Below are 26673 nucleotides of genomic sequence, written 5' to 3'. Positions count from 1 at the left end.
AATGGGTATGCAGTGGTACAGGGAAGTTGGTATAAGTGGTTCTGGGAGCTTGTGATACTGGGAAGGCAATGTCAAACCAGCCAGGATAACCCATCCCAAGACACTGCATTTGCAGCAGCAACATTCCATAAAGTTTGGAACACTGTACGGCTTATCGGAGATTGTGATTGGCTGGGTGTGTTGTGTGGTTGTTGTGCTAATGGATATCGAGATCTGTTGATTCTTATAGATTATTGTTGTAGGTGTGGGTCTTACAGTCTTGTGAATTGTGAATGTGTCGGTTGTTGAAAAAAAAAGAAAATTGCACACCTAACTGTCCCCACCCCCCCCCTACCCCACCACCCTCAGAAAAACACGAAAATCGAATCTAATAAATAAACTGGAAAGCATCTGAAAATCCAAAGCACATCTGCATCCGCTTTGTACTCGAACCAAACTTGACGAAAACAACAGTTAAAAAAAATTGTGCATTTTATTCATTTGTGTTCTCCACAATCTCATAGTGAAGGTTTGTTGAACATTTGATGACAAAAGCTCAATTGTCAAAAATGTTACGGCCTGAACATACACACTGTCAATGGTAAACAAGGATTTCGATTGAAACATTTATGGCTGGTCTCCCACTTCACCGATGCCGCCATCCTTTCAATCCTTTATTCTCCATTGGGAGTACAATGATATGTGCCAAGTTTCAATTTTTTTCCGATCAGCAGTTTCAGAGATATCATGTTTTAATTTTTCGTGTTTAATCCAAGATGGCTGCCATACAACATGGTCTATGATGTCACAAATATCATTAAAATATTCTATATTGGCGGGGGGGGGGAGGGGTCGCTCTACCCTGCAAATTTTGTGTCAATTGGACAAGTGGTTGCTGAGAAAAAAAGTTAAACAATTAGCGGTACATTCAAAGTACACTGCCCCCGTCCTCGGGGGTAAATAAATAACAATCCTCGAGCACGCGACATCGCTGGGCGCCCTGCAATGTCACCTTCCAGCACATGGAGTCAGAATTTGGAGGGAGCGGTGCACAATAATCGATTGATTAATTGCAGAATTAAAATCAAGAAATGAACGGATAATAATTAATTTCTCAATCAATTGCCGAATGGCAGACCAGCACCGTTTCATCGGAATGTGTAACTTTTTGAAGATTAAGTAATTAATCGAAAAATGAATAATTAATCGATTAATTGATTAATCAATAAATCAAAAATACCTTTAAAGCCAAATCACTTGGTCACTTCACTGTCATGTCCAAAATATCAGCCTCCGAGCTCGAAAGGTGCCTGAGATATTGCCAGGATGAGAAATATAAGAAATAAGTAATTACTAAATCAATAATAATGAAGTAATTAATCAATTAATTGATTAATCAAAAAAATATTAAAATACTGTTTTTGCCAAAGCACATCATCACTTTTGTCCCTAAATCTAAGCTCCGTAGCTCAAAGGATGGCTGAGATATCACCTGGACAGACAAACAAACAAATGAAACTGCTCGTTGAGCAAGGAATTGATGGAATAACTTTGTCATATCTCCATGATCTCTGAAAAGTCATACAGCACACAGACAAAGGATGTAACAGCTTGGACGTCTACCTCCTCAGCTGTTAGAGATCGCAATGCCATCACATGAGCTGCATCTAACTCCATCCGCTGGAAGGGCTTCACTTTGCCCTTTCTGTAGAAACACGATGTGAAATCACAACCAGTCAAGGCATGAAGGCCGATTAGTGCTTCAGTGATACCAGTCTGGTTCTTCTCAAGAATGTCAGCTCGTTTAGTGACATCAATGTACCTTTGGTGGTTGCCAGATCCATAGTCCATGATGATGTTTATCCCTTCTGACCTTCCAGAAAGCCCAAGCAGAATGATGAAGATGTCCGTATCAGTGGACCTTACTAGAATGTTACCAGTGGAAATGTTTGCTTGAAAGGCAATGAGTGTGTCAGCTTCTTCATGTCGTCATTGGAGGTGATTCGGGTCCTCTATTTGCAGCACATCATCCTCGTTGTTCTTCATCTTCATACACACGCCATGTGAAACTTAGTGTTTTTCTTCCAAGAATTGAACCATATTGGAGCTTCTTCCATTCCTCTATTACAAACCGGGCAAACTCTTCCTTGAATGATCCACTTTTGAGTAACTCTGTGCCACTCTGTCACTGAGCCTGGTCAGGTCCAGTAATGATGAATGATTGAGGAGTAGTTGAACGATGCAGGTTTCGTTCGGTATCTTTGATTGATGGTGACTAGTACTTGTCGAGCACTAAATGGATTTTCTCCCCACGATACAAACATATTTTTGCCAAAAGATCCTTTGCCATGGCTGCATATGTTGACTTGCTGTGCTGCAGCACGGTTTCATGGAGGATGTGTTGTGTTGTTCGTCCATCGGGTTCGAAGATGACCATGACTTCACTTTCAGTTGGAAGATTGGTGACTTTGGGTCCGGAAGTGACTGGTGAGGCCAATCCAGGCGCGGAAGGCACGCCCACACGTAGGACATAAATGGATGGGTGCTGCAGTGGAAGTGGAGGTAGCCTGGGCCTTGCGGGCAGTGCTTTCCTCTGGGCCTCTGCAGTGCGTCTGTTCTCTGCTGCACGGGCTCCTGTGGTGAGCTTGCTACGTCAGGTTGGACGGTCCAGAGCAAGAGATTCCCAAGTGCTGAGGTTGATGTCCAAGTGTTTGAGGGACACTTTGAGGCAGTCCTTAAACCATTTCTTCTGTCCCACTACTGAGCACTTACCCTGACACAGTTCTTCATACAGAAGCTGTTTTGGCAGTCGACTGTCGGGCATTCTAACAACATGACCTGCTCATCTGGCTTGGACTTTCCTTAGAAGGGTGTGGACGCTGGCGATTCTGGCCCATTCCAAGACCTCTGTGTCGCGAATTTTGTCCTGCCACGTGATGAAAAAAGAGTCTGCGTAAGTCTTTCACCTGAGCTATCCGTTCATGGAGGATAATATCGCCATCAATCACTGCGGCTGTTATTGTGGGAAGACTGTTGTCATCGAGAAACACTTCCTGTCTGCTTTCAAATTTCTTTGTGAGAGATGCCTTGTCCATCTGCAGGGGAGTTCCATCGCTATGGGCAAGAAAAAGTGGTACTTCAGTAACCGGGCAGCTAAGAATGTGATGCAGATCAAATGCATCGCTTGTCTCAGCGGCAACAGCTAAGATTCGTCCAAAGACATCCCTGACTCCCTCTGCCACATTCGCTCTTTGTGCTGTGGTCTTGGATTGCTTCACAGTCTCTGCAGCAAAGTTCAACATTTTCACTTTGAATTGCCTTTCGCTGTCTCACAGCATTTTTGGCTGTTTCCCAGTTGCTGGAATTGAAACACTTCAGGGCACGTGTCTTTTCTCCTCTTTCTTTGCAAATTATTATACGAACGGGGGCGTCATTTTCCATGATCTGTAAATAACAAAAAGAGACAGAGACCAATGCATTATTTGCCACATTGAAACAAAAGACATGAGATGGTACGACTCCAGTAGGCAACTTTCAGGGTGAACTCAACATTTTCAAGCACTAGAGTTGACATTGTAATATTTCACCAGAAAAAAACATGGGTAAAGACACCTTATTTGTGATATTATCATGCAGCGTTTTTCAGATATTAATGAAAATGAGGTTTTCCGCAATGGCCTTGCCAACTGAGTGGGTGAACTAAACATTTACACGGTAAACTATACATTTTCTAGCAATAACGCGGGTGTCAGTGTAATGATTAACCATGAAAACATAGGTGTAGACACCTTATTCGTTGTATTATCATGCATATTTTTCCAGATATTGAGCAAAATAGGTTTATCGGTGATGGCGTCGCTAATTCAGTGGATGAACCATGCATTTACGTGGTAAACTATACATTTTCTAGAAATAATGCGGGCGTAAGGGTAATGATTGACCATGAAAACATAGGTATGGACACCTTATTCGTGGTATTATCATGCATAGTTTGCTGGATATTGAGGAAATTAGGTTTTTCGGTAATGGCGTCGCTAATTTAGTGGATGAACCATGCATTTACGTGGTAAACTATACATTTTCTAGCAATATGCATAGCATCAGGGTAATGATTGACCATGAAAACATAGGTATGGACACCTTATTCGTGATATTATCATGCATATTTTGCTAGATATTGAGGAAATTAGGTTTTTCAGTAATGGCGTCGCTAATTTAGTGGATGAACCATGCATTTACGTGGTAAACTATACATTTTCTAGCAATATGCATAGCATCAAGGTAATGATTGACCATGAAAACATAGGTATGGACACTTATTCGTGGTATTATCATGCATATTTTGCTAGATATTGAGGAAATTAGGTTTTTCGGTAATGGCGTCGCTAATTTAGTGGATGAACCATGCATTTACGTGGTAAACTATACATTTTCTAGCAATATGCATAGCATCAGGGATGATTGACCATGAAAACATAGGTATGGACACCTTATGGGTGATATTATCATGCATAGTTTGCTGGATATTGAGGAAATTAGGTTTTTCGGTAATGGCGTCGCTAATTTAGTGGATGAACCATGCATTTATGTGGTAAACTATACATTTTCTAGCAATATGCATAGCATCAAGGTAATGATTAACCACGAAAACATAGGTGTGGACACCTTATTCGTGATATTAAAATGCATATTTTGCTAGATATTGAGGAAATTAGGTTTTTTGGTAATGGCGTCGCTAATTTAGTGGATGAACCATGCATTTACGTGGTAAACTATACATTTTCTAGCAATATGCATAGCATCAAGGTAATGATTGACCATGAAAACATAGGTATGGACACCTTATGGGTGATATTATCATGCATAGTTTGCTGGATATTGAGGAAATTAGGTTTTTCGGTAATGGCGTCGCTAATTTAGTGGATGAACCATGCATTTACGTGGTAAACTATACATTTTCTAGCAATATGCATAGCATCAAGGTAATGATTGACCATGAAAACATGGGTATGGACACCTTATTCGTGATATTATCATGCATATTTTGCTAGATATTGAGGAAATTAGGTTTTTCAGTAATGGCGTCGCTAATTTAGTGGATGAACCATGCATTTACGTGGTAAACTATACATTTTCTAGCAATATGCATAGCATCAAGGTAATGATTGACCATGAAAACATAGGTATGGACACCTTATTCGTGATATTATCATGCATAGTTTGCTGGATATTGAGGAAATTAGGTTTTTCGGTAATGGCGTCGCTAATTTAGTGGATGAACCATGCATTTACGTGGTAAACTATACATTTTCTAGCAATATGCATAGCATCAGGGTAATGATTGACCATGAAAACATAGGTATGGACACCTTATGGGTGATATTATCATGCATAGTTTGCTAGATATTGAGGAAATTAGGTTTTTTGGTAATGGCGTCGCTAATTTAGTGGATGAACCATGCATTTACGTGGTAAACTATACATTTTCTAGCAATATGCATAGCATCAAGGTAATGATTGACCATGAAAACATAGGTATGGACACCTTATGGGTGATATTATCATGCATAGTTTGCTGGATATTGAGGAAATTAGGTTTTTCGGTAATGGCGTCGCTAATTTAGTGGATGAACCATGCATTTACGTGGTAAACTATACATTTTCTAGCAATATGCATAGCATCAAGGTAATGATTGACCATGAAAACATGGGTATGGACACCTTATTCGTGATATTATCATGCATATTTTGCTAGATATTGAGGAAATTAGGTTTTTCAGTAATGGCGTCGCTAATTTAGTGGATGAACCATGCATTTACGTGGTAAACTATACATTTTCTAGCAATATGCATAGCATCAAGGTAATGATTGACCATGAAAACATAGGTATGGACACTTATTCGTGGTATTATCATGCATAGTTTGTTAGATATTGAGGAAATTAGGTTTTTCAGTAATGGCGTCACTAATTTAGTGGATGAACCATGCATTTACGTGGTAAACTATACATTTTCTAGCAATATGCATAGCATCAGGGTAATGATTGACCATGAAAACATAGGTATGGACACCTTATGGGTGATATTATCATGCATAGTTTGCTAGATATTGAGGAAATTAGGTTTTTCGGTAATGGCGTCGCTAATTTAGTGGATGAACCATGCATTTACGTGGTAAACTATACATTTTCTAGCAATATGCATAGCATCAGGGATGATTGACCATGAAAACATAGGTATGGACACCTTATGGGTGATATTATCATGCATAGTTTGCTGGATATTGAGGAAATTAGGTTTTTCGGTAATGGCGTCGCTAATTTAGTGGATGAACCATGCATTTACGTGGTAAACTATACATTTTCTAGCAATATGCATAGCATCAAGGTAATGATTAACCACGAAAACATAGGTGTGGACACCTTATTCGTGATATTAAAATGCATATTTTGCTAGATATTGAGGAAATTAGGTTTTTTGGTAATGGCGTCGCTAATTTAGTGGATGAACCATGCATTTACGTGGTAAACTATACATTTTCTAGCAATATGCATAGCATCAAGGTAATGATTGACCATGAAAACATAGGTATGGACACCTTATTCGTGATATTATCATGCATAGTTTGCTGGATATTGAGGAAATTAGGTTTTTCGGTAATGGCGTCGCTAATTTAGTGGATGAACCATGCATTTACGTGGTAAACTATACATTTTCTAGCAATATGCATAGCATCAGGGTAATGATTGACCATGAAAACATAGGTATGGACACCTTATTCGTGATATTACCATGCATAGTTTGCTGGATATTGAGGAAATTAGGTTTTTCAGTAATGGCGTCGCTAATTTAGTGGATGAACCATGCATTTACGTGGTAAACTATACATTTTCTAGCAATATGCATAGCATCAAGGTAATGATTGACCATGAAAACATAGGTATGGACACCTTATTCGTGGTATTATCATGCATAGTTTGCTGGATATTGAGGAAATTAGGTTTTTCGGTAATGGCGTCGCTAATTTAGTGGATGAACCATGCATTTACGTGGTAAACTATACATTTTCTAGCAATATGCATAGCATCAAGGTAATGATTGACCATGAAAACATAGGTATGGACACCTTATTCGTGGTATTATCATGCATAGTTTGCTAGATATTGAGGAAATTAGGTTTTTCAGTAATGGCGTCGCTAATTTAGTGGATGAACCATGCATTTACGTGGTAAACTATACATTTTCTAGCAATATGCATAGCATCAAGGTAATGATTGACCATGAAAACATAGGTATGGACACCTTATTCGTGGTATTATCATGCATAGTTTGCTGGATATTGAGGAAATTAGGTTTTTCGGGAATGGCGTCGCTAATTTAGTGGATGAACCATGCATTTACGTGGTAAACTATACATTTTCTAGCAATATGCATAGCATCAGGGTAATGATTGACCATGAAAACATAGGTATGGACACCTTATTCGTGGTATTATCATGCATAGTTTGCTAGATATTGAGGAAATTAGGTTTTTCAGTAATGGCGTCGCTAATTTAGTGGATGAACCATGCATTTACGTGGTAAACTATACATTTTCTAGCAATATGCATAGCATCAAGGTAATGATTGACCATGAAAACATAGGTATGGACACCTTATTCGTGGTATTATCATGCATAGTTTGCTAGATATTGAGGAAATTAGGTTTTTCGGTAATGGCGTCACTCATTGAGTGATTTCGGGGGGAAAGCCACGGATCAGACCCGGCAGCAATGCATTTTTGTGATGTCGGTGGATGACCCCATCAGCCCATGAGGTCAAACGTTCCGGCGCTTTTCACTTGAATAAACCTTCTGGACTCCTGGACTACTACTGACAACACAGCAGGCAGCATGTCGTATTCGCATTCGATTGTGCAAGAACTCAACGACGAATGCCATTCCCACCCAACGAAGGAATGTAACCGTAATCCTCGGGGTTCTTCACACCCAGGGTTATCTTCGTCTTTATACAATGAGGCATCACTCTCGACGTGACCACGCCCTCGTTAAACCGAGCCTTCCTATTGGCTATCGTCCTGGGCGTGGCCACCAATGACCCACCTGAAGCAGCCAATGAGCGAAGGAAGCTGCCTTTGACCCAGAAAACACGGTCCGCCGTGGCGGCTTCGTGCGTCGCGATGTACAGACGGTGTTCGGACCGAATGATGTTTTAACGGAGGCACTTTGTTTCCATGGAGACGTAGCACGGGCGGAAGTCGTGATCTACCACAGGTCGTTCTTCACGTGACATTTTAAAAACACACTCGCTCTTTGCAGGACAATTAAATGGATCGAAAAGAAAGGCAGAATGTTTGCCAATGCGCTCAAGACAAGTTTTTGAAGCTGTGTCGGGACATTTGCCGAAAGAAGACCAGGTAATAATGTTTCCCCGTGGCCGTGCGTGACGTTTCATTCTCTGGTTTCCACTCGATTACATTAAACTAACAGGTTGTTTTTTTTTTTTTTTTAAATAGAATTTCCTTTTTAATATTATGACTCTTGACATTATCGAGCACCGAGAAGTTTTCTTTAATTTATCTTTTGAAATGTCCCGAAAAGAAAAACAATTCGTGTTTATATATTTAAAAAAAAAAAATTCGAACCTCGTCAATCACCAATGATGACTACACCGCCATGGCTTCTTTAAACAGGATGAACAGGTTTTGTCCAAACACGAGTAATCAAGTCGCAATAAGTGGAAAGAACAATGCAAGGTTGCTTTACCAAGTCACCTCACGTTACATTCGTGGAACTTACCGCTCGTAAACAACACGTGTTATGGAGTTTGCTACATTATTTATTTACTCCACTTTGACCCATAAACTCACTTTTCCTTGTACGTATTTTGTAGACGGACTTCGAGGCTCCAACTAACCAGCCAAATTGGATGGGTTTGTCTTTCACGTGGTTGTAGATCCTTTTGTGTGTTTTTTTTTATGTTCTGGAGTGCCATTATCTGTGACCCCATTTATATTTGTTTGAAGGGTTCATTGTGCTGTCATTGTTCATTCGGTTTATGATCATGAGAAGGAATGATTTGCTTCTCTGTTGTCAGGTTTATGAACAAGCCAGCTCCGGCGAACCAGAGATACAAGCCGACAAACTCCGAGCACACCGCTAACTGTGTCACTCATGCGGTGAGACCTGGGGGTGACCTTTGTGACATTGTCCAATAATGGAAGTTGAACTTTTATTGATGATGTCGATCTCCCCCTCTTCTCTGTCATATGTCCACAGGTGTGCATTTTGCCGAGCATCGTGGGTAGCACCGCACTGCATCTGCTCTCCAACGAGAAGTGGCATTCGCTTGCTGCCTGGTTCTACGGGGCAGGGTTGTGCGGCCTGTTCATAGTTTCCACCATTTTTCACATCATTACTTGGAAACTCGCACATCATCAGTACGTCTCACGAGATCCAACGATAGTAGTTTCATCATCATCCTGCTGTTATTTTATTTCATTTCGCTTGGTGCTGAGTGGTGTCACCTGCTCTAAAGGGCTATCTATTTATTGCACACGCACATACACATACAAACGAGCACGGAGAACTTTTAACACTTCCTCTCCAACCCCCCCCCCCTCCCACACCTCCGCCCCAACAATATTCCAAATCTCTTCCCTCCTTCACTATGTTCCATACCTTAACTGCAATCCTCTCACAACCTTCTCTTCTCAACATCCATTGCATTCTTCCCATTTATCCCTCTTCTCCCCCAGTCCCCCCTCTCTTTTCTTGCTTTTCTCTAATTTAATTTTCATTTTCTCCCCCCACCACTCCCCCCTTCTCCTCCCTTTTTTTTTCTTCCACAAACATATCTATAGATATATATCGAAATGTGGTGGAGTGTGACGAGCACTCTCCCGAGTGCTCACAGGTGTCGGACTGTGTCCGATGGGGATCAGGGGAGTGCTTGTCACACTCTACATGTTTTGATGTGCCCTCCTCTCACGTCTTCCCCCCATCCCCATTGGGATTACACATTTTTAAAGGAGAAGAAGGTGCTTCCAATCAACATCTGCACTTTCCGCAACATCTGCACAGAGCAACAATGGTTCTATTGTGCCCGCTGAAGCCGGTGAAACGTTGCCCGAGACCGGGTCTGCTCTCGGTTTTTTGCTCAAATTGGCGGAGTCGATGTAGTTTTTACTCTGATTGGAAGCACCTTCCTCTTCTTTATATATATATATATATATATATATATATATATATATATATATATATATATATATATATATATATATATATATATTAGATAGCCCTCACTGCAAAGAGAACAGTATGTTCCCTGTTTTGATCAAACAGACTTTATAGTTTTCATGATAAACCGTCGGGGAAAAATGGATCGACGCCAAAAGTGTTGTGTAGATTGGTAGCTGTCTTCATCAAATGACACTGTGCAAACTTATGGGATCCTGATTATTTTTTGGAGGATGTTTGCACCATTCCAAGGATCTGCACATTTAATGTCTCATGCAGTTTGATCCAGTATCATTCATTGTAATGACGTTTGCATCTGAGTTTACATCGTCTTCTAAAGCCTCCACCCCCAAATTTCTAGGGCCGCAATATCTCCGTTCTACAAAGATCCCAATGCTAAAAACATTCTACAGATTCTGTCTGAATCCATTCGTTCACTCATTCATTCGTATATAGCACGTAGCTGCTGGTTTGCATCATTGCTGGGAGAGCAGCTGTGCCGCTGATGCATTGCCCCTCCTGCAGGTTAGCTCATGAGGGATACCTCACCTACGCTTCGGTGGCATTCATGAAGAGTAGGTGAGGGAGGTATCGTTGATGTCGTAAAGAACATCTTTTCACAAAGACAGTCCATATCATGTAACATAAATGTCTGCTTGTTATCAGCTACTGTTCTTGTAGTCGGACACATCAGCTGCCATAATTTGCGATTTTGCAACTTGTTTGCGCCTGCTGCTTGCTGCCTGATGCTTCTCAAACCCCAACCTTTCCCTCCCCCCTTATCCTCCACCTATTCCCACATCTCATATTCTTCCGACCCCGACTGGCTGCACAGAACGATTGAGCACTGCTTTCACATGTGTGACAGGGTCGTCATCTATATTTTCATTGCAGCTTCCTATACTCCCTGGTAAGTGCATTTCACAGTGCGTTGTGGCATCCTCATTTGCATTAAAGGTTGATTCTGCTGCAGGTTTTTACGTGCGTACTTGGAAGTTTTGATTTAATTTTGATAATCTTAAGTTTGTTTCGTCCTGCTGCAGAGTAAAAGCTGAAAATTGGAATTTCTTTGAGGGTCTTTGCTTTAAGTTGCAAAACGAATAATACAAACCTGAAATCTCCAACAAAAAGTGCAATCAGAGATTGCAGACCCTCACCAGGACTAGTTTTGTGTGGTGTTTATGTACTGGTGTGTTACGTAATTAATAAGAGACATAATCAGAACTGCCACTTCATAAATGCTGGCAGTGATGACAGGTTCAGCCATTTTATAGAAGAGGATTTTTGAATGTTTGAAAAAAAACAAAAAACATATGGCTGCCGAATCACGTGACCGTTGATGTCATCCAAAAAAAATTGAGAACCATTTTATCTCAAGATGACCCTCAAAAATTTTCATACTGATCACATGTAGTGTTCTACATATGCAATTATGATGTCATAATGAAGGCACCTATGACATCATAAAAAAACACACCCATTCCTCATTAGGAGTACTTGCTATGTGCGAAGTTTCTATTTTTTTCCTTTGTGCATTTTCAGGGAGACAGAGGTCCAAAGTTTTTCCATTTTTCCAATATGGCTGCCACACCACGTGACCTATGAGGTCATTATCATTAAAACATTCTACATGAGTCGTCACACCAATGGTGAAAATTTTGTCCCAATCTGACAAGCGGTTGCGGAGAAAAACACGAAAGTTCTGTGCGGACAAACAAACAAACAAACAAGCCGGTAGGCAGGGATGGGTCGCCGAGCAGGACTGTTAGTATTGCAACACTGTGACCGCTGACCTAGTCGAGATATGTTATTATGCAAATGAGCAAACTTGTACTACTCATCGGGGAGTATTCACATGCAAAAATTTGTTTGAATCGGTTGAGCCGTTTTGCCGGTAGGGGGACTTGAATAGACATTTTGACTGAAAAATGCACTTATTGACCTTTGACCCCTAAACTAATCGGGATAGGTCATTATGCAAATGAGCAAAGTTGTAGTACTCATTATGATCTATAAGCATGTAAAGTTTCATTCGATTCGGTTCAATCGTCTTGGAGCTAGTGTAGTTTGAAGTTTCAGCGGGAATGCTCAATGGCCCTCGGACACCCAAGTTGAGAGGGTTGCCATTTGGAAACTATAAGATATAGAACAAAATGGATGTCATATAGCGGATTGGGAATCACCTTAAGATTATGCATATCAAATCTCATCCAGTTCCAGCTACTGATAACTAATCGGTATCCATTTGAATGAAAAGTATCGAAAATGCGGTTTGAAATCGGAAATCCCCAAAGTTCGAGGGGGTGCTGTGGGTGAACAAAGATCTAAATCAAAAATCCGGCTCTATCGTTTGTGCACAATGTATTCCAGACGATTAGTGTGAATTTTCATTACCATCCGACCATAACCCGAGGAGGAGTAGCATTTGGCGCGAAGGCACCTCCAGCTCTCGCATGTTATCGATTTTTGCACCAATTGACCTTTGACCCCTGACCTAATCGAAATCGGTCAATATGTCCTGAGGCAAAGTTGTAGTACTCATTGAGTACCATGAACCTGCAAAGTTTCATTCGTATCGATGCACTCACCTGGTTGCTAGGGGGCCTTCAATTTTCGCGCATACCCTAATTGTAGGGGGCGCTGCAGGTAAAGTATTCCAGATATCACAAAAACCGGAATATATTTGATAGAGCATCAGCTGAAGATCATTCGTGCCAAATTTCATAACCCTACGTGGGATAATGGCTTTCGGAATTGATTTCGCATGAACGGTACCGATTTTGAAGGTTTTTCGTTTGTTGCTAGGGAACCAAAGCATCCCTCGCAACCATCACAATTTCCAAAGCATTAGGTCATAAGATGTACCTTCCACCCGAGTTTGGTCAAAATCCGCCCACGTTTACTCCCAATTATGCTGATGACAAACGAACAAACATCCAAACAAACAGACAGAATTACTGACAATAAGGGTCATCTATTTCGGCGACCCAACAAACAAATGGATCCAAATGCAATGCCCTCTCCTTCGCCATGGGTAACAAGGATCGTTCAAGGTTGACATTGACTTTTTATTGTAAAAACAACAAAACAAAAAAAGCGAGTTAAAAACAATTGATCCAATTCTAAAATCATGTACAATGCCATTGGCGATCTTGAGCTAGTTGTCCAAGAAGTGACCTTGCTGCTGCTCAAAGCATTCTGGGTAAATCTAAGATGGTGGCCAACATATCTAAAATGTTCCTATGTGCGGTATACAGCACTATTGCCGCTACTAGTACTACTCCTACTACTGGCCACAATTATTCCCACCTGCTTACGGGGTCAGCCAAATAACATTTTTGGCCCAAGTCTTGAACCAGCCAGCTCGGCCTGATGTTCGACCGAAGGTGGGAGAAATTTGTAAATTTTTTTTCTTTTTCAAGTTACTGGAGATAACTCACTTACTTTTCATGAAAGACACAGTTAAACTTTAACGTCCATGAATGACCAGTGCTGGTAGACAGGTCCTTCCGCTTAATATTAGGGGTGCCAAGGTGCAGAAATGTGCTTAAAAAGAGATTGAGGTAGTCATGAAAGAACATACTTTTGTCCTCGATGTTTTTTTGGTAGATTGGACCTTGGCGCACATGACTGGGGTGGCCTGCTCGGCCAACTCTCTTGCGAAGGTGCTCATCTGGCTCGATTTATCATGTGTCACCATGACGAAATTCGGCCCAAAAATTATGGGTAGGGGAAATGGAATTCATTATTTGAACATGTTCCTATTGTTGTTTACCAACATTTTAGGTATCAGAAGAAAGGGTTTGGGCTGGGCTACAATTTGGTAGGAGAAACATTTTGATGGGGTCATTGAGTGAAGGTTGAGGGGTCAAAAGGTCACGCTCGGAAGGGTCAGGTGAAAATCTAGGGGCCGTGGGTATAAATGGAACTGTTGATCCCAAACCAATAAATATAAATGAATGACACAAACACAAATTTAAGAGTAAAATATAACAAAGTTTTTGATAATCAAGCCATGTTAGGTGGATACAGAGAATTTGAGAATTAACCCGTTTATGTCTCTGAACAGAATCGCAAAAATGGCAAAAGTCGGCTTTTTCTCATAAAAGTTATTATTCGCTAATTACTTGACCAAAACATGACTCGACATTGTCAGAAAGTATCAATTGATCAATTTCAACCTATTCTACCATTTACTTTGGCTGAAGGTAAGTTTTATGCCTACAATATCATTTTAACCCAAGTGAGAATTTGCTGTCCCAATGAGACACCATACTTTTTAAAACAAAGAGCTCTTCATTCATTGGAGGTGTAAAATTGATCTCCTCATGACCTTCACCCATGCAACAGGAAAATTCAGAAGGATTTTAATCCATCATATCCAATAACATAATCAAAATGATATTGAACTGATGATACGTAATAATAGAGGAAGTTTAAGGTAATTAGTTTAACAATACAAACACCATGAATCTTGAGTTAGATGATCAGAATCTTGAGTTAGATGCACAGATTAGGGATGTTGGGCCTTCAAGCGTGTCATCTCTTACTTTGAACTTGAAGCCAAGATAACCAAACACCCAAGGGCCTTGCAAACTCTGATCATGTCGGCCTAAGGCATGTAAGGAGATTATGCAGCTGGCCTCGAACTGTAAAGTAGAAATTGAAGTCATGTAATCATAGATTCGCTGTGCTAATTGTAGACTACATCTGGGCTTCATGAATCATGTGTTTTTTCATGAAATCTACGGAAGCTCATTCGGACAGAGGCATTCAGTTCATTGTTTATCTGAAAAAAATGTCTCCTCTTGCCATGTCTGATGTTAATTGTAACATCATTGTTATGTTACTAGTAGTCGGCCTATATATGTTATCATGCTCTGTAAATAAATGGGTATAATGGAATAAAATTTTGAATTGTTGACCTCCCCCCCTCCCCCCCCCCCCCCCCCGTAATGCTGTCTGCTGAAATGTAAGTCTAACTGGCTATGATTATAATCTTGATATTCTATACACCCATTGGAATTCACCAAAATGTGACACATTGCACTTTGCCTTTCAGCCTCAAGTTAGATCATTCAAAGTCTACCAATGGCAGAACTCACCGAGCTACAGTTGGGGAAAAAAAAGGAAGAGTCCATCATTTCCCAAAACTGACTTTGGTTGCTGCATAATATGTCAGAAGACGATTACGGACCCTTTGCAGCAAGTAACTGACAATGGATACGCCACGCTGTTGTATGCAGTGACACATCGCAATGATGACATTGCTGACCGTCTCCGAGATGATGTCATTTGCAGAGATACATTTCTTGAGAAACAGCCGCAATACGTACACGAACAAGAAATCGGTGGATCAAAAAAAAAAAAACCTGCCAAGACATTAAATAATGAACTTGAGGACAAAAATCAATGTGCACCTCATGTCACCAGATCTTCCTCTTCAACACGGGAATTCACAAAGGTATGTTTCCTCTGTGGAAAGGAGAGGGATAGAAAGGGCGAGCGCAAACTGACCCTTGTCGCAACAAAAGACCGGGAGGACACCATATTGAGAAAGGCAAAAGAGTTGGATGACTTTGCGATGCTTCACATGATACAGGGACATGGTAAACGTTGTACAGACTTAATTGCCAATGACTTTCACTTTCATAAATCATGCTTGACATTATATTTGTTGAAAAGTTGGCCTAGTAGTACTGAGCAAGCTCAGCCAATTGATTCTGAGCAGAGAGTCGATGAGTATGAACGTGCACTTAAAGAAACTGTGTCAAAAGTTGAAGGCAAATTGTTGAATGAGAATACTGTATTCTTTGTTTCTCAATCGCGTGACGTGGTCAGGCAAGGGTTGTCGGACAGACAGGTTAATCATGCAATACAGTATAGTTCAAACCAACTGGTAAGGCAATTAGAAAACTATTTTGGGGACAAGATCATCATTGTTCCCCTGGTGGGTACCTCACGGTTGGTGTGTTCTTCTAGTTTATCCCTGTCAACTGTTTCGGCTGAAGTGAAACAGCTCAAAGGCAAGCTTGAAGAATGGGAATATCTTGATGAAGAAGATGATGAGCCTGATGAAAAAAATGGTGACAGAGGAAGAGATCTTCATGTTCAATTCCAGCAAAGGCAATTCAAAGACATGTGAAGGAAATCAGACCCCAGGATGAGGCTGATGATGCAGGAAACCTTGATCTTGGATATATCTTACCAAGCAGCCAAAAAACTTGTTCCTACGGACGAGTACAATCACTTGTCATGGATGCTTCATGATGTACCCTTTGATGTCGGACCTGACGGTTGTGTTCCACTGAGTCAGAAACAACACAAACAGGTTTTGAACATTGGTCAGGATGTCATTGCGGGTATGTCTACTATACCGACACCAAAACAGGTCGGCACTGCCCTGCACATTATGAAACGGGCACGGAGCAAGGATATTGTTACCCTACTCAATAGATTTGGAAATTGTATTGGTTATCACGATGCTCAGCGGTATATCTCCACCATGGCATCGAGAGCAGAGGGACAACTTCAGGAGAAAGGTTATTTCATACCTGAAAACATCAGCCAAGGATTTTTCACCCACTTCGCCATCGACAACTTGGATTTTTATGAGAATACTGTAGACGGAAAGACCACACATGGAACCACGCATATCATATACCAGTACCAACCCATCTCTGATGACATTACCCATGCCAGGTCACTGCCTGTGCCCCTGAATAAGTCTCGCAAGCTTAGTTTGAGTTCTAATGTGCCTTTTGTAACTCAAGATTCTGATCATCTAACTCAAGATTCATGGTGTTTGTATTGTTAAACTAATTACCTTAAACTTCCTCTTTTATTATGTATCATCAGTTCAACATCATTTTGATGATGCTATTGGATATGATGGATTAAAATCCTTCTGAATTTTCCTGTTGCATGGCTGAAGGTCATGAGGAGATCAATTTTACACCTCCAATGAATGAAGAGCTCTTTGTTTTAAAAAGTATGGTGTCTCATTGGGACAGCAAATTCTCACTTGGGTTAAAATGATATTGTAGGCATAAAACTTACCTTTAGCCAAAGTAAATGGTAGAATAGGTTGAAATTGATCAATTGATACTTTCTGACAATGTCTAGTCATGTTTTGGTCAAGTAATTAGCGAATAATAACTTTTATGAGAAAAAGCCGACTTTTGCCATTTTTGCGATTCTGCTTATAGACATAAAGGGGTTAATTCTCAAATTCTCTGTATCCACCTAACATGGCTTGATTATTAAAAAAAAACTTTGTTATATAGTACTCTTAAATTTAGGTTTGTGTCATCTATATTAATATTTCGGCACGCCCCTTTCTTTGTTCCACCATCAGATTTTTGTTACTGCATGAAATGAAACAAGCTTTGACATATATAGTAATGATATTATTGTCTTCCTTAAGAGGCCCCTCAAAATTCATTTTGATGATTATGGTAGTTATATCTTATTATTATCTATATTAATATTTCGGCACGCTCCTTTTTTTTTGTTCCACCATCAGATTTTTGTTACTGCATGAAATGAAACAAGCTTTGACATATATATAGTAATCTGATGGTGGAACAAAAAAGGGGCATGCCGAAGTATTAATATAGATGATATTGTCTTCCTTAAGAGGCCCCTCAAAATTCGTTTTGATGATTATGGTAGTTAAACAGTTCATGTTCTCCATTTGCAGAACGGGAGGAATTATTGCACAAAAAAGAAATAAAAATGTTTCCCATTTTTAGAGGACTACTAAGATGAGTTCGTAAAACCTTTTGTAGAGTATGTTATAATTAATCACTATACGCCATAGTAAATTGCTCATGTTATTGAGCTGTCTATAAACTATCAATCATAGACATATAATAAACTCACATGAGTATTCATATCTCTATTTCAATGCGTAATATCAAGCGGTACCTTCATGATGACCTCATAAAACCGGTCTCGATGTCCGTCCGTCCGTATATCTGTTCACAATCAAACCGATCGTGATGCATTTTAAGGCTTTCCGAGAGCTTTGGAGAGATTACCTACACTCCCGCACGGTGCTGTTTTTATTATTCCTACTGCATTTCATTAGAACACAGATCGTGGATGGATGCGCAGATACCAGGAGAACAACTATACCTGTACAGAACAATTCATATTATCGATGGATAAAAATGATATTTAATTGATATTATAATAAATTGTTTATTTAAAATATCTTCAAATTTCGTGAGTTTTTAGTTTGTTGTGAAATATTAGGTCCTCGGGTCTCCGCATAGTGGTGTACAGGCTTAAGTCGTACTTCTGTTTACTACCGAAGAAAATCACAGAACCATCCGATCGACATGCTGTTAACAGTTTCAGAATCAGCTAAAATCTACAAGATATGAATATGTAGACGAAACTGATCCGGCCTTTTGGATCACTTTAAAGTAGGGTGCCCTGTAATTTTAATGCGCTCTATGGATCCTCCGGAACTCACGAATGGACCACGTTGTGTAGTCACTAAACTACGTGGTAATGTCATCGAAGTGGAGCTACTGCGGGACAGTCAAAGGGGAAAACCTGAATGATAATGAATGGATAAAAATGATATAACATGTTGTTTAAAATACATTCATGCTATCTGTCTTTTTACCATATGTTGCCAGTGACGCCCGTCCAAGACGGGCACCTTTACTAGTTCATTTATATTTATTGGTTTGGGTACAGCAGTTCCATTTATACCCACGGCCCTTAGATTTTCACCTGACCCTTCCGAGCATGACCTTTTGACCCCTCAACCTGCACTCAGTGACCCCATCAAAATGTTTCTCCTACCAAATTGTAGCTCAGCCCAAACCATTTCTTCTGATACCTAAAATGTTGGTAAACAACAATAGGAACATGTTCAAATAATGAATTCCATTTCCCCTACCCCTAATTTTTGGGCCGAATTTCGTCATGGTGACACATGATAAATCGAGCCAGATGAGCACTTTTGCAAGAGAGTTGGCTGAGCAGGCCACCCCAGTCATGTGTGCCAAGATCCAATCTACCAAAAAACATCTAGGACAAAAATATGTTCTTTCATGACTACCCCTATCCAAGTTTCTGGGCTCTGGCACCCCTACTATAACGTCCTTCCAATGGGTGGTCCAAGTTTTTGTGAAACACCAGGGTGACCATTTATATGTTGGCCAAGATTCGATCGCAGGCTAAACAGCTAAATGTCGAGTACATACCTCGACGATATCCGACCACCCCTCCTCTGTACTTTGGAACTGTGTTGTATCAATTAGTTCCTTGTGAATGAGAACATCAAAACAGCTCAAAATCGCAGGAAATTTTTGAAGTTACACATCTTTCACTTGTGTTTTAATGGTGAAGCGAGTTCAAAAATAGCTGCTAATTTGGGAGTGATCTTAAGTATTCTCACATTCAACCAGCTGTTGTCCATCACGGAAACGTGAAATGGGTCGGACAGTTCATTTTGGAGAATCGTCAGATTACTATCTTTATTATTGATGTTCCTAACCTCTCTCTATCGAGTGCAGCCTGTGGCTGCTGGTTGCACCGTTGGTTGGGACGCGGCAATGCCGCTGATGCAGTGTCCCCCTTACCAGTACACCGGTACTCATTTTGTCGACCTCGGAAGGATGACAGGCCGAGTCAACCTCCTGGTGTATATTAATTCAGCGGCCAACGGGGCTTGAACTCAGGACCCTGGGATCCCAAACCGCCACCCTAACCACTAAGCCAACGCCAGGCTTTGATGTTCCCAATAAATAGAAATGATTGATTGATTGATTGACTATACATGAAATTGCAGGTTTGTACATCATCACTTGAAGTATGCCTGGTGATTGCTTGATGGTTAGGGTGGTGGGCTTGTGATCCTTGGATCTTGAGTTAAAAATCCCACTCTGCTGTTAAATTAATACCAGGTGGGGTTGACTCTGCTTGTCATCCATCCAAGGTCGGTAAAATGAGTGCCAGCTTGCTGGTATCCTGTGTCGGAGTTGTGACCCGTCCACGATTGTGCCCAGGATCCAGGATCCAGGATCAGGTGTCAAGAAGACTGCTTAGGCAGCACCAACGCTCTGCACAGAGTGTGGTCACAATCTCCTCCTCCTCCATGAAAGTCCATCAATGTCTTGTCTATAACTTTCTTACGTTTCTCACCAGTCGATGTGTTTGTCATTTATGTTGAATGACACAACCTTGAAACATTTAAATTTTCATTTCTTGAAGATCATTGTGTTATTGTGAATAGACTGCAATATGGAACACCTTCACCAAGAAGTTTCCTCCATGGTGAGTGTTTAGAGTCACCTCTGTGCACCGCATGTCTTTCAGGCTACTGCTGCGACAACTAGGTCCTTGGGGAGTTCCCATGCGCTGGTTTGTGTGGGTGATGGCATGTGCTGGAACCCTTTATGTGATCCTCTACCATGAGCGGTATGTCTACTTTTCTCAAAACTTTTGAACTTCATATCGATACCGCCCTGTGGAAGAACCTTGCATGATATCCAGTAACTCTGGGAATATTGGAGAGAACCGAGCAAGTATATACAGTCCCATCCATAGGGCCCGTTAATACAGACTGACTGAGCCGGAGGTCTGATAAAGGCCTCTACGAATGCCAAAACAATCTCCCAATTGTCACTGTGTTCCTAATTACCTCCGCCGAAGGTGAAGGAGGTTATGTGTTCACCACTTTCTGTCTGTTTGTTTGTTTGTTTGTTTCTGGACAGGATATCTCAAAAAGTTGTGGACGGATCAGGATGACATTTTGTGGACAGGTTCAGTGTATGACAACGACAAACTGATTAGATTTTGATGAAAATTGTAGTAGTCGGATCTGGATCTACTACAATTTTTATAGTGATTCTTCACCATTGAGAGATCCAGCTGAAAATGATACGTAGCACGACATCTCAAGAAGTTTTCGACGGATCCGGATGAAATTTTGTGGACAGGTTGGGTGTGTGACAAGGAAGAATTGACACGATTTTGGTGAAGATCCAAATCCGGATCTGGATACGAGAATTATTTTACTTTTTAAAGTGATTCTTCACCTTTGAGAGATGGAGCCAAAAGTGATTATAGTACTGTAGAGCATGATATTTCAAAAATGTGTTGGGCTTGATATGTTCTCGTGGATCAGGCATTACGTGGCGGAGGTATGCGCTCCACCGAGTGCCCTTCTCGTTTGCACTGCATTCTTTACGATCTTCAAAACCCCAAGCATCACCCAAATGAAGCCGAAACTTGGCAGTGGATCGTTCATGAAGACCCAAAAGCGGGAAGAAGTTTCTCATAATCAAAAGGGTTTTATTTACAATGAAAAAAATATATATCTATATATATATTTGGGGATAAGGAAGGACAGGACGATCAATAAATGAATGGAATGAACCAAGCTGTCAACAGACACAAATAGGAATGAAAGGAACACACAATGTTATGTACAACGAGAAATGCACTCGGCAAAGCGCATACCTCTGCCAGGCTGAACAGTTTACGTTTTGTATCCCATTGATGGATGAGATCTGCATCCAGACCTGAACCAAAATCGAATCGGCTTGATCTTGTTACCTATACAATTCGTGCATCAGGTTTCGTCCAAATCCGTCCATAATTTTTTGAAATATCGTGTTTTATATATATATATATATATATATATATATATATATATATATATATATATATATATATATATATAATATAATATAATATATATATATATATATATATATATATATATATATATATATATATATATATATATATATATATATATATATATATATATATATATATATATATGTATGTCGTTTTTGGCCCTCCTCCTCTCAATGGTGAAGAATCGCATAGGAATGAAAAAAATTCTCGCATTCGGATCCGGATCTGGATCTTCACCAAAATCGAATCAGTTTGTTCTTGTAAGACATCCAAACTTTCTACCAGGTTTCGTCCAAATTCGTCCATAACTTTTTGAGATATCTTTCTTACTAAAAGACAGACAAACAGGTGTGAAAACATAACCACAATCCATCTTCGGTGGCAGAGGTAGTAATAAGAAATAGCTTCCCATTATGGTGCCAAAATACTGGACTCAAACACCGAATGGGGCATACGAGGACTGAAGGCAGCACGAGCTGGTCTCTCGGTCTGCCACGACATATGCAGGCTGTTGTGACACAAAGCGGAAGAATGGCGATTAGTCGTCCAGAAGACAAGGGTGTGATGATCAAGCAGAGAGAGAGAGATAAAGAGCGGTCTTCTCCTTTGTCTCAGATGTAATCTGCCATGCGCGGACACGGCCTTTTTTCTCCTCTGTCTTTGCTTTCATGGGCGGCAGGTCCCGTCATTGGCCTCCTGCTGGTGTGGGTGGCGCTATCTTTCGTGCCATCTCGCCCTATGGGGATGGCCCCTATTAAAAGTGTTCCACCCCTCTCCAAGATTCTGCAGCTCACTTTGCTGATATATACATATATGACATGAGGTTCGCCGGCCAAACAGTCCATGATGATTCCTTTAAAGTGCCGGGTGTCAGAAGTCCTCGACCTCGCCTCGCCTGTACACAAGGTTGGACACAATACCTTACTCTATGTTCTTCTACGATTCCGATCATCACCTTCTCGGTGCACATATATATATATATATATATATATATATATATATATATATATATATATATATATATATATATATATATATATATATATATATATATATATATATATATATATGACTTCCTCTGACAAATGTCGAATGCAAGAATAATTCTACCATATTCCATCACACATCCTCTACTATACTAAAAAACATAGAATATGTTTGTATATATGTGTGTTTGTTTGTGTGTTTGTTTGTTTGTTCGTCCTTTATAGGCGGCCAAACCGTTGGATGGAATGAGATGAAACTTGGCATGAGTGATCCTTGGGACATGACAACGGACATAGGGGGGTCAAGTTCAAGGTCACCAGGTCAATTTCATCCGATCGAGATGAGACCAACGCCATTCGACAGATAATCAAAATTAAATGACAGTTGATTGACGAAATTCACTTCTGACTTCCGGTTTTCGAGTTATGACGTCATAAATTGACTAAAACGTCAATTTTTCATGTTTGTTTGTCCTTTATAGACGTCCAAACCGTTGGATACAATGAGATACCTAAGCTGTTGTGGTTAGGGTTAGGGTTAGTTGTTAGGGTTAGGGTTATCTAACCCGAACCATAACAGCTAACCCCAACCCCAACCCTAACCCTGCCTTTCCATTCCCTCCCCTCATTCCCTTCCCACCCTATGGGCGGGTACTGTCTTGTACTATACTAAAAAAAATAGAATATATTTGTATGTATGTGTGTCTGTTTGTTCGTCCTTTATAGGCGGCCGAACCGTTGGATGGAATGAGATGAAACTTGGCATATGTGATCCTTGGGAACGGACATAAGGGGGTCAAGGTCAAGGTCAAAGGTCACGGGGTCAAGGTCACCGGATAACGTCAATTTCATCCGATCGAGACGGGACCAACGCCATTCAACAGATAACTGTACCTGCCCATGGGCGGGTACTTTGCTAGTTCCATCCTATTCTTAGCACAATCTATTTATGGATCCCCTCCCCCTCTTCCATGTAACAATACCACCGTTGGACCCTGACATTCACGGACCCCACGTATTTGCGGGTCATAAAATGTGACCTGCTTCTACATTCCTGCTCCGTGTATTCGCGGTTTAAAATTATTTTTTTAACACCTGGGAAATTGAAAATCAGGGAAATTAGAAATCAGCCAACATAACAGCATAACAACAAAAAAAAAAGTGCAAGAACAGATCCCATTAACTACAGCCCAATTAGCTAACTGTACTTCCATTCATCGGCAATGTCATGTAATTTATCATCGTAGTTGACATGAAATCATTCCTTTTCTCCAACAGCCTCATCTCAGATCATCAATTTGGATTCAGACCTGATCACTCCACCTTGGCCGTGCTGCTTCTACTCTCCCAACAATGGTGGAGGCCTTCACTATCAGACGTGAGATCAGGGCCGTCTCTCTGGACATAGCTCGAGCTTTCGATACAGTTTTGCATCCTTCCTTGTTCCTCAAACTGTCTGCCTTTGGAATCCAAGGCCAACTCTACTCTTGGGACTTCCTCCACTCTCATGGACAACGTGTGGTTCTCAACAGAACCCTTCCATCTCCTCTCCCTGTCAAGGCTGCAGTACTCCAAGGCAGTATTCCAGGCCACATATTATTCCTAATCTTCATCAATGATCTACAAACTCTCTGGAAATCGGACAGGTAGAATAATGGAAGAAATCAACATGTCGATTGAGGTATGCCAACCGGCATGGGAAGCAAGAAACTGACGTTTCAGGCATTAACCCTTCGTCAGACTAAAAAGTATATATATATATATATATATATTTTTTTTTTCAGAACAAAGTATGAATCCCTGTCTAAAACTTCAGGTGACAAGTTACACCACTTGTTATCTCAGAGAGTTGTCGAAGCAGCAGGTTCAACACCATAAATGAACTTGCATTCCCAGGTTGTTTGCACGTCACACGTGAACGGCCACCTTCAGCTACGAAAGGCAACCACGATCTTCATTTTTAAAACCAAAAACAAATTAAACAAAATGATCACCACAAGAACTCTTTAAGGATACAGATGAGGACATGATTGAGTTGGAGGGTTTTTCGACATAATATCTGTTTTTGTGTTTCAGGTACAAGGTCCTCGAGCTTCTCTGTTACCTAACCATGGGCTTTGCCCCACTGGTGGCCATATTCTCCATGGTGAGTTTTATCATGCTTTTAGTTAAATGTTATGCTTCACTTTAACAACACCTTGACGACGCACATCACATTTAGATGGAGAGAAATGAAGAAATGCTTGAAAATGGTGGAAAGAAATTGTGTTTCGATTCTGATGATAAACGGCAGACATTTAATTGTATTTGAGCCTGGAGGAAATGTAATTATCTCCGCCACCGAAGGTGAAGGAGGTTATGTTTTCACCCCTTTCTGTTTGTTTGTTTGTTCCTTAAAAAATAGAAGATTTTTCAAGTATATTTGTCAGTCGATTTTATTATTGTCTGTTTATTTATTGCCGACAGGCCACAATTCTAAACCGATTGTCATGAAACTTTATGAAGTTATATACGTAGTCTCAACCGAGAAGCCTACTGATTTTGAGGTCAAAGGTCATCTTGAGGTCAAATTTCTGAATTCGTCATTTTTTTTCATCCGATTGACTTGAAAATTAAACAGCAATTGCATATTCTGTCACTGAATATGTAAACCAACTATTTTTGAGATCAAAAGATCAAAGTTCAACTCAAGGTCAAACTTCTAAAATCATCAATTTTCAACTGAAAAGCCGTAAATTTACATCCTATTAACTTGAAAGCTGAACAGGATTTGCATAGTCCATTACTGAATTGGGAAAGCAACTATTTTTGAGGTCAAAAGGCTAAACGTAAACTCACGGTCAAACTTCTAAATTCATAAATTTCAATCTGAAAAACAATCAATTTTCATCCAATTGACCTGAGCTTTGATTAAGATTATCAATTTTAATCTTCATGAAATGGACAATTTTATGCATCCATGGAAACGTTTGCCAGATGCGAGAGAGAGAGAGAGAGAGGGCAGAGGGCAGGCCAGATACGGGAAAGAGAGTGAGTGCAGAGGGCGGGCCAGATGCGGGAGAGAGAGGGCAGAGGGTGAGCTAGATGTGGGAGAGAGAGAGTACAGAGGGTGGGCCAGATGCGGGAGATAGAGAGAGGGCAGAGGGCGGGCCAGATATGGGAAAGAGAGAGAGAGTGCAGAGGGCGGGCCAGATACGAGAAAGAAAGAGAGAGAGTGCAGAGGGTGTGCCAGATATGGGAAAGAGAGAGAGAGAGAGAGAGAGAGAGAGAGAGAGAGAGAGAGAGAGAGAGAGAGAGAGAGAGAGAGAGAGAGAGAGAGAGAGAGAGAGAGAGAGAGAGAGAGAGAGAGAGAGAGAGAGAGAGAGAGAGAGAGAGAGAGAGAGAGAGAGAGAGAGAGAGAGAGAGAGAGAGAGAGAGAGAGAGAGAGAGAGAGAGAGATGAGAGAGAGAGAGAGCAGAGGGCGGGCCAGATGTGGGAGAGAGAGAGGGCAGACGCCGGGCTAGATGCGGGAGAGAGAGGGCAGAGGGCAGGCCAGATGCGGGTGAGAGAGAGGACACAGGGTGGGCCAGATGTGGGAGAGAGAGAGGACACAGGGTGGGCCAGATGTGGGAGAGAGAGGGCAGAGGGCGGGCCAGATGCGGGGGAGAGAGGGCAGAGGGTGGACCAGATGCGGGGGAGAGAGAGGGCAGAGGGTGGGCCAGATGCGGGGAGAGAGAGGGCAGAGGGCGGGCCAGATGCGGGAGAGAGAGAGGACAGAGGGCGGTCCAGATGCGGGAGAGAGAGAGGACAGAGGGCGGTCCAGA

The 26673-nt window shown here is 41.0% G+C and overlaps 1 protein-coding gene and 1 long non-coding RNA gene across 12 annotated transcripts in view; one reads left to right on the top strand and one right to left on the bottom strand.

Moving 5' to 3' along the window:
- Positions 1-453: 453 nt before the first annotated feature.
- LOC147012347 (uncharacterized) lies at positions 454-8199 on the bottom strand. Its single transcript, XR_015051579.1, has 2 exons — positions 8082-8199; positions 454-3423 (listed from the first exon to the last, which is right to left on the bottom strand). It is a non-coding gene; the product is annotated as an uncharacterized LOC147012347 (long non-coding RNA).
- LOC147012344 (monocyte to macrophage differentiation factor-like) overlaps positions 8103-26673 on the top strand; it is a 118884-nt gene continuing 100313 nt past the window's right edge. For 6 of the 11 annotated variants that reach the window (XM_085856423.1, XM_085856422.1, XM_085856426.1 and 3 more), the window contains exons 1-6: positions 8103-8395; positions 9076-9157; positions 9258-9418; positions 11053-11127; positions 20556-20657; positions 24947-25016. In XM_085856423.1, the coding sequence (XP_085712549.1) occupies positions 8307-8395; positions 9076-9157; positions 9258-9418; positions 11053-11127; positions 20556-20657; positions 24947-25016 (579 nt within the window). In that variant the 5' untranslated portion in view covers positions 8103-8306. Of the gene's footprint in view, positions 8396-9075; positions 9158-9257; positions 9419-11052; positions 11128-20555; positions 20658-24946; positions 25017-26673 lie in introns of those variants that run through there. The other 5 variants (XM_085856428.1, XM_085856430.1, XM_085856429.1 and 2 more) reach the window with 2 other exon arrangements.

This window comes from Eptatretus burgeri, chromosome 15, assembly GCF_056783735.1.
Source record: "Eptatretus burgeri isolate ZD-2024b chromosome 15, Ebu_testis_v1, whole genome shotgun sequence".
Lineage (NCBI taxonomy): Eukaryota > Metazoa > Chordata > Myxini > Myxiniformes > Myxinidae > Eptatretus > Eptatretus burgeri.
This window is presented reverse-complemented; position numbering and strand designations above follow the sequence as displayed.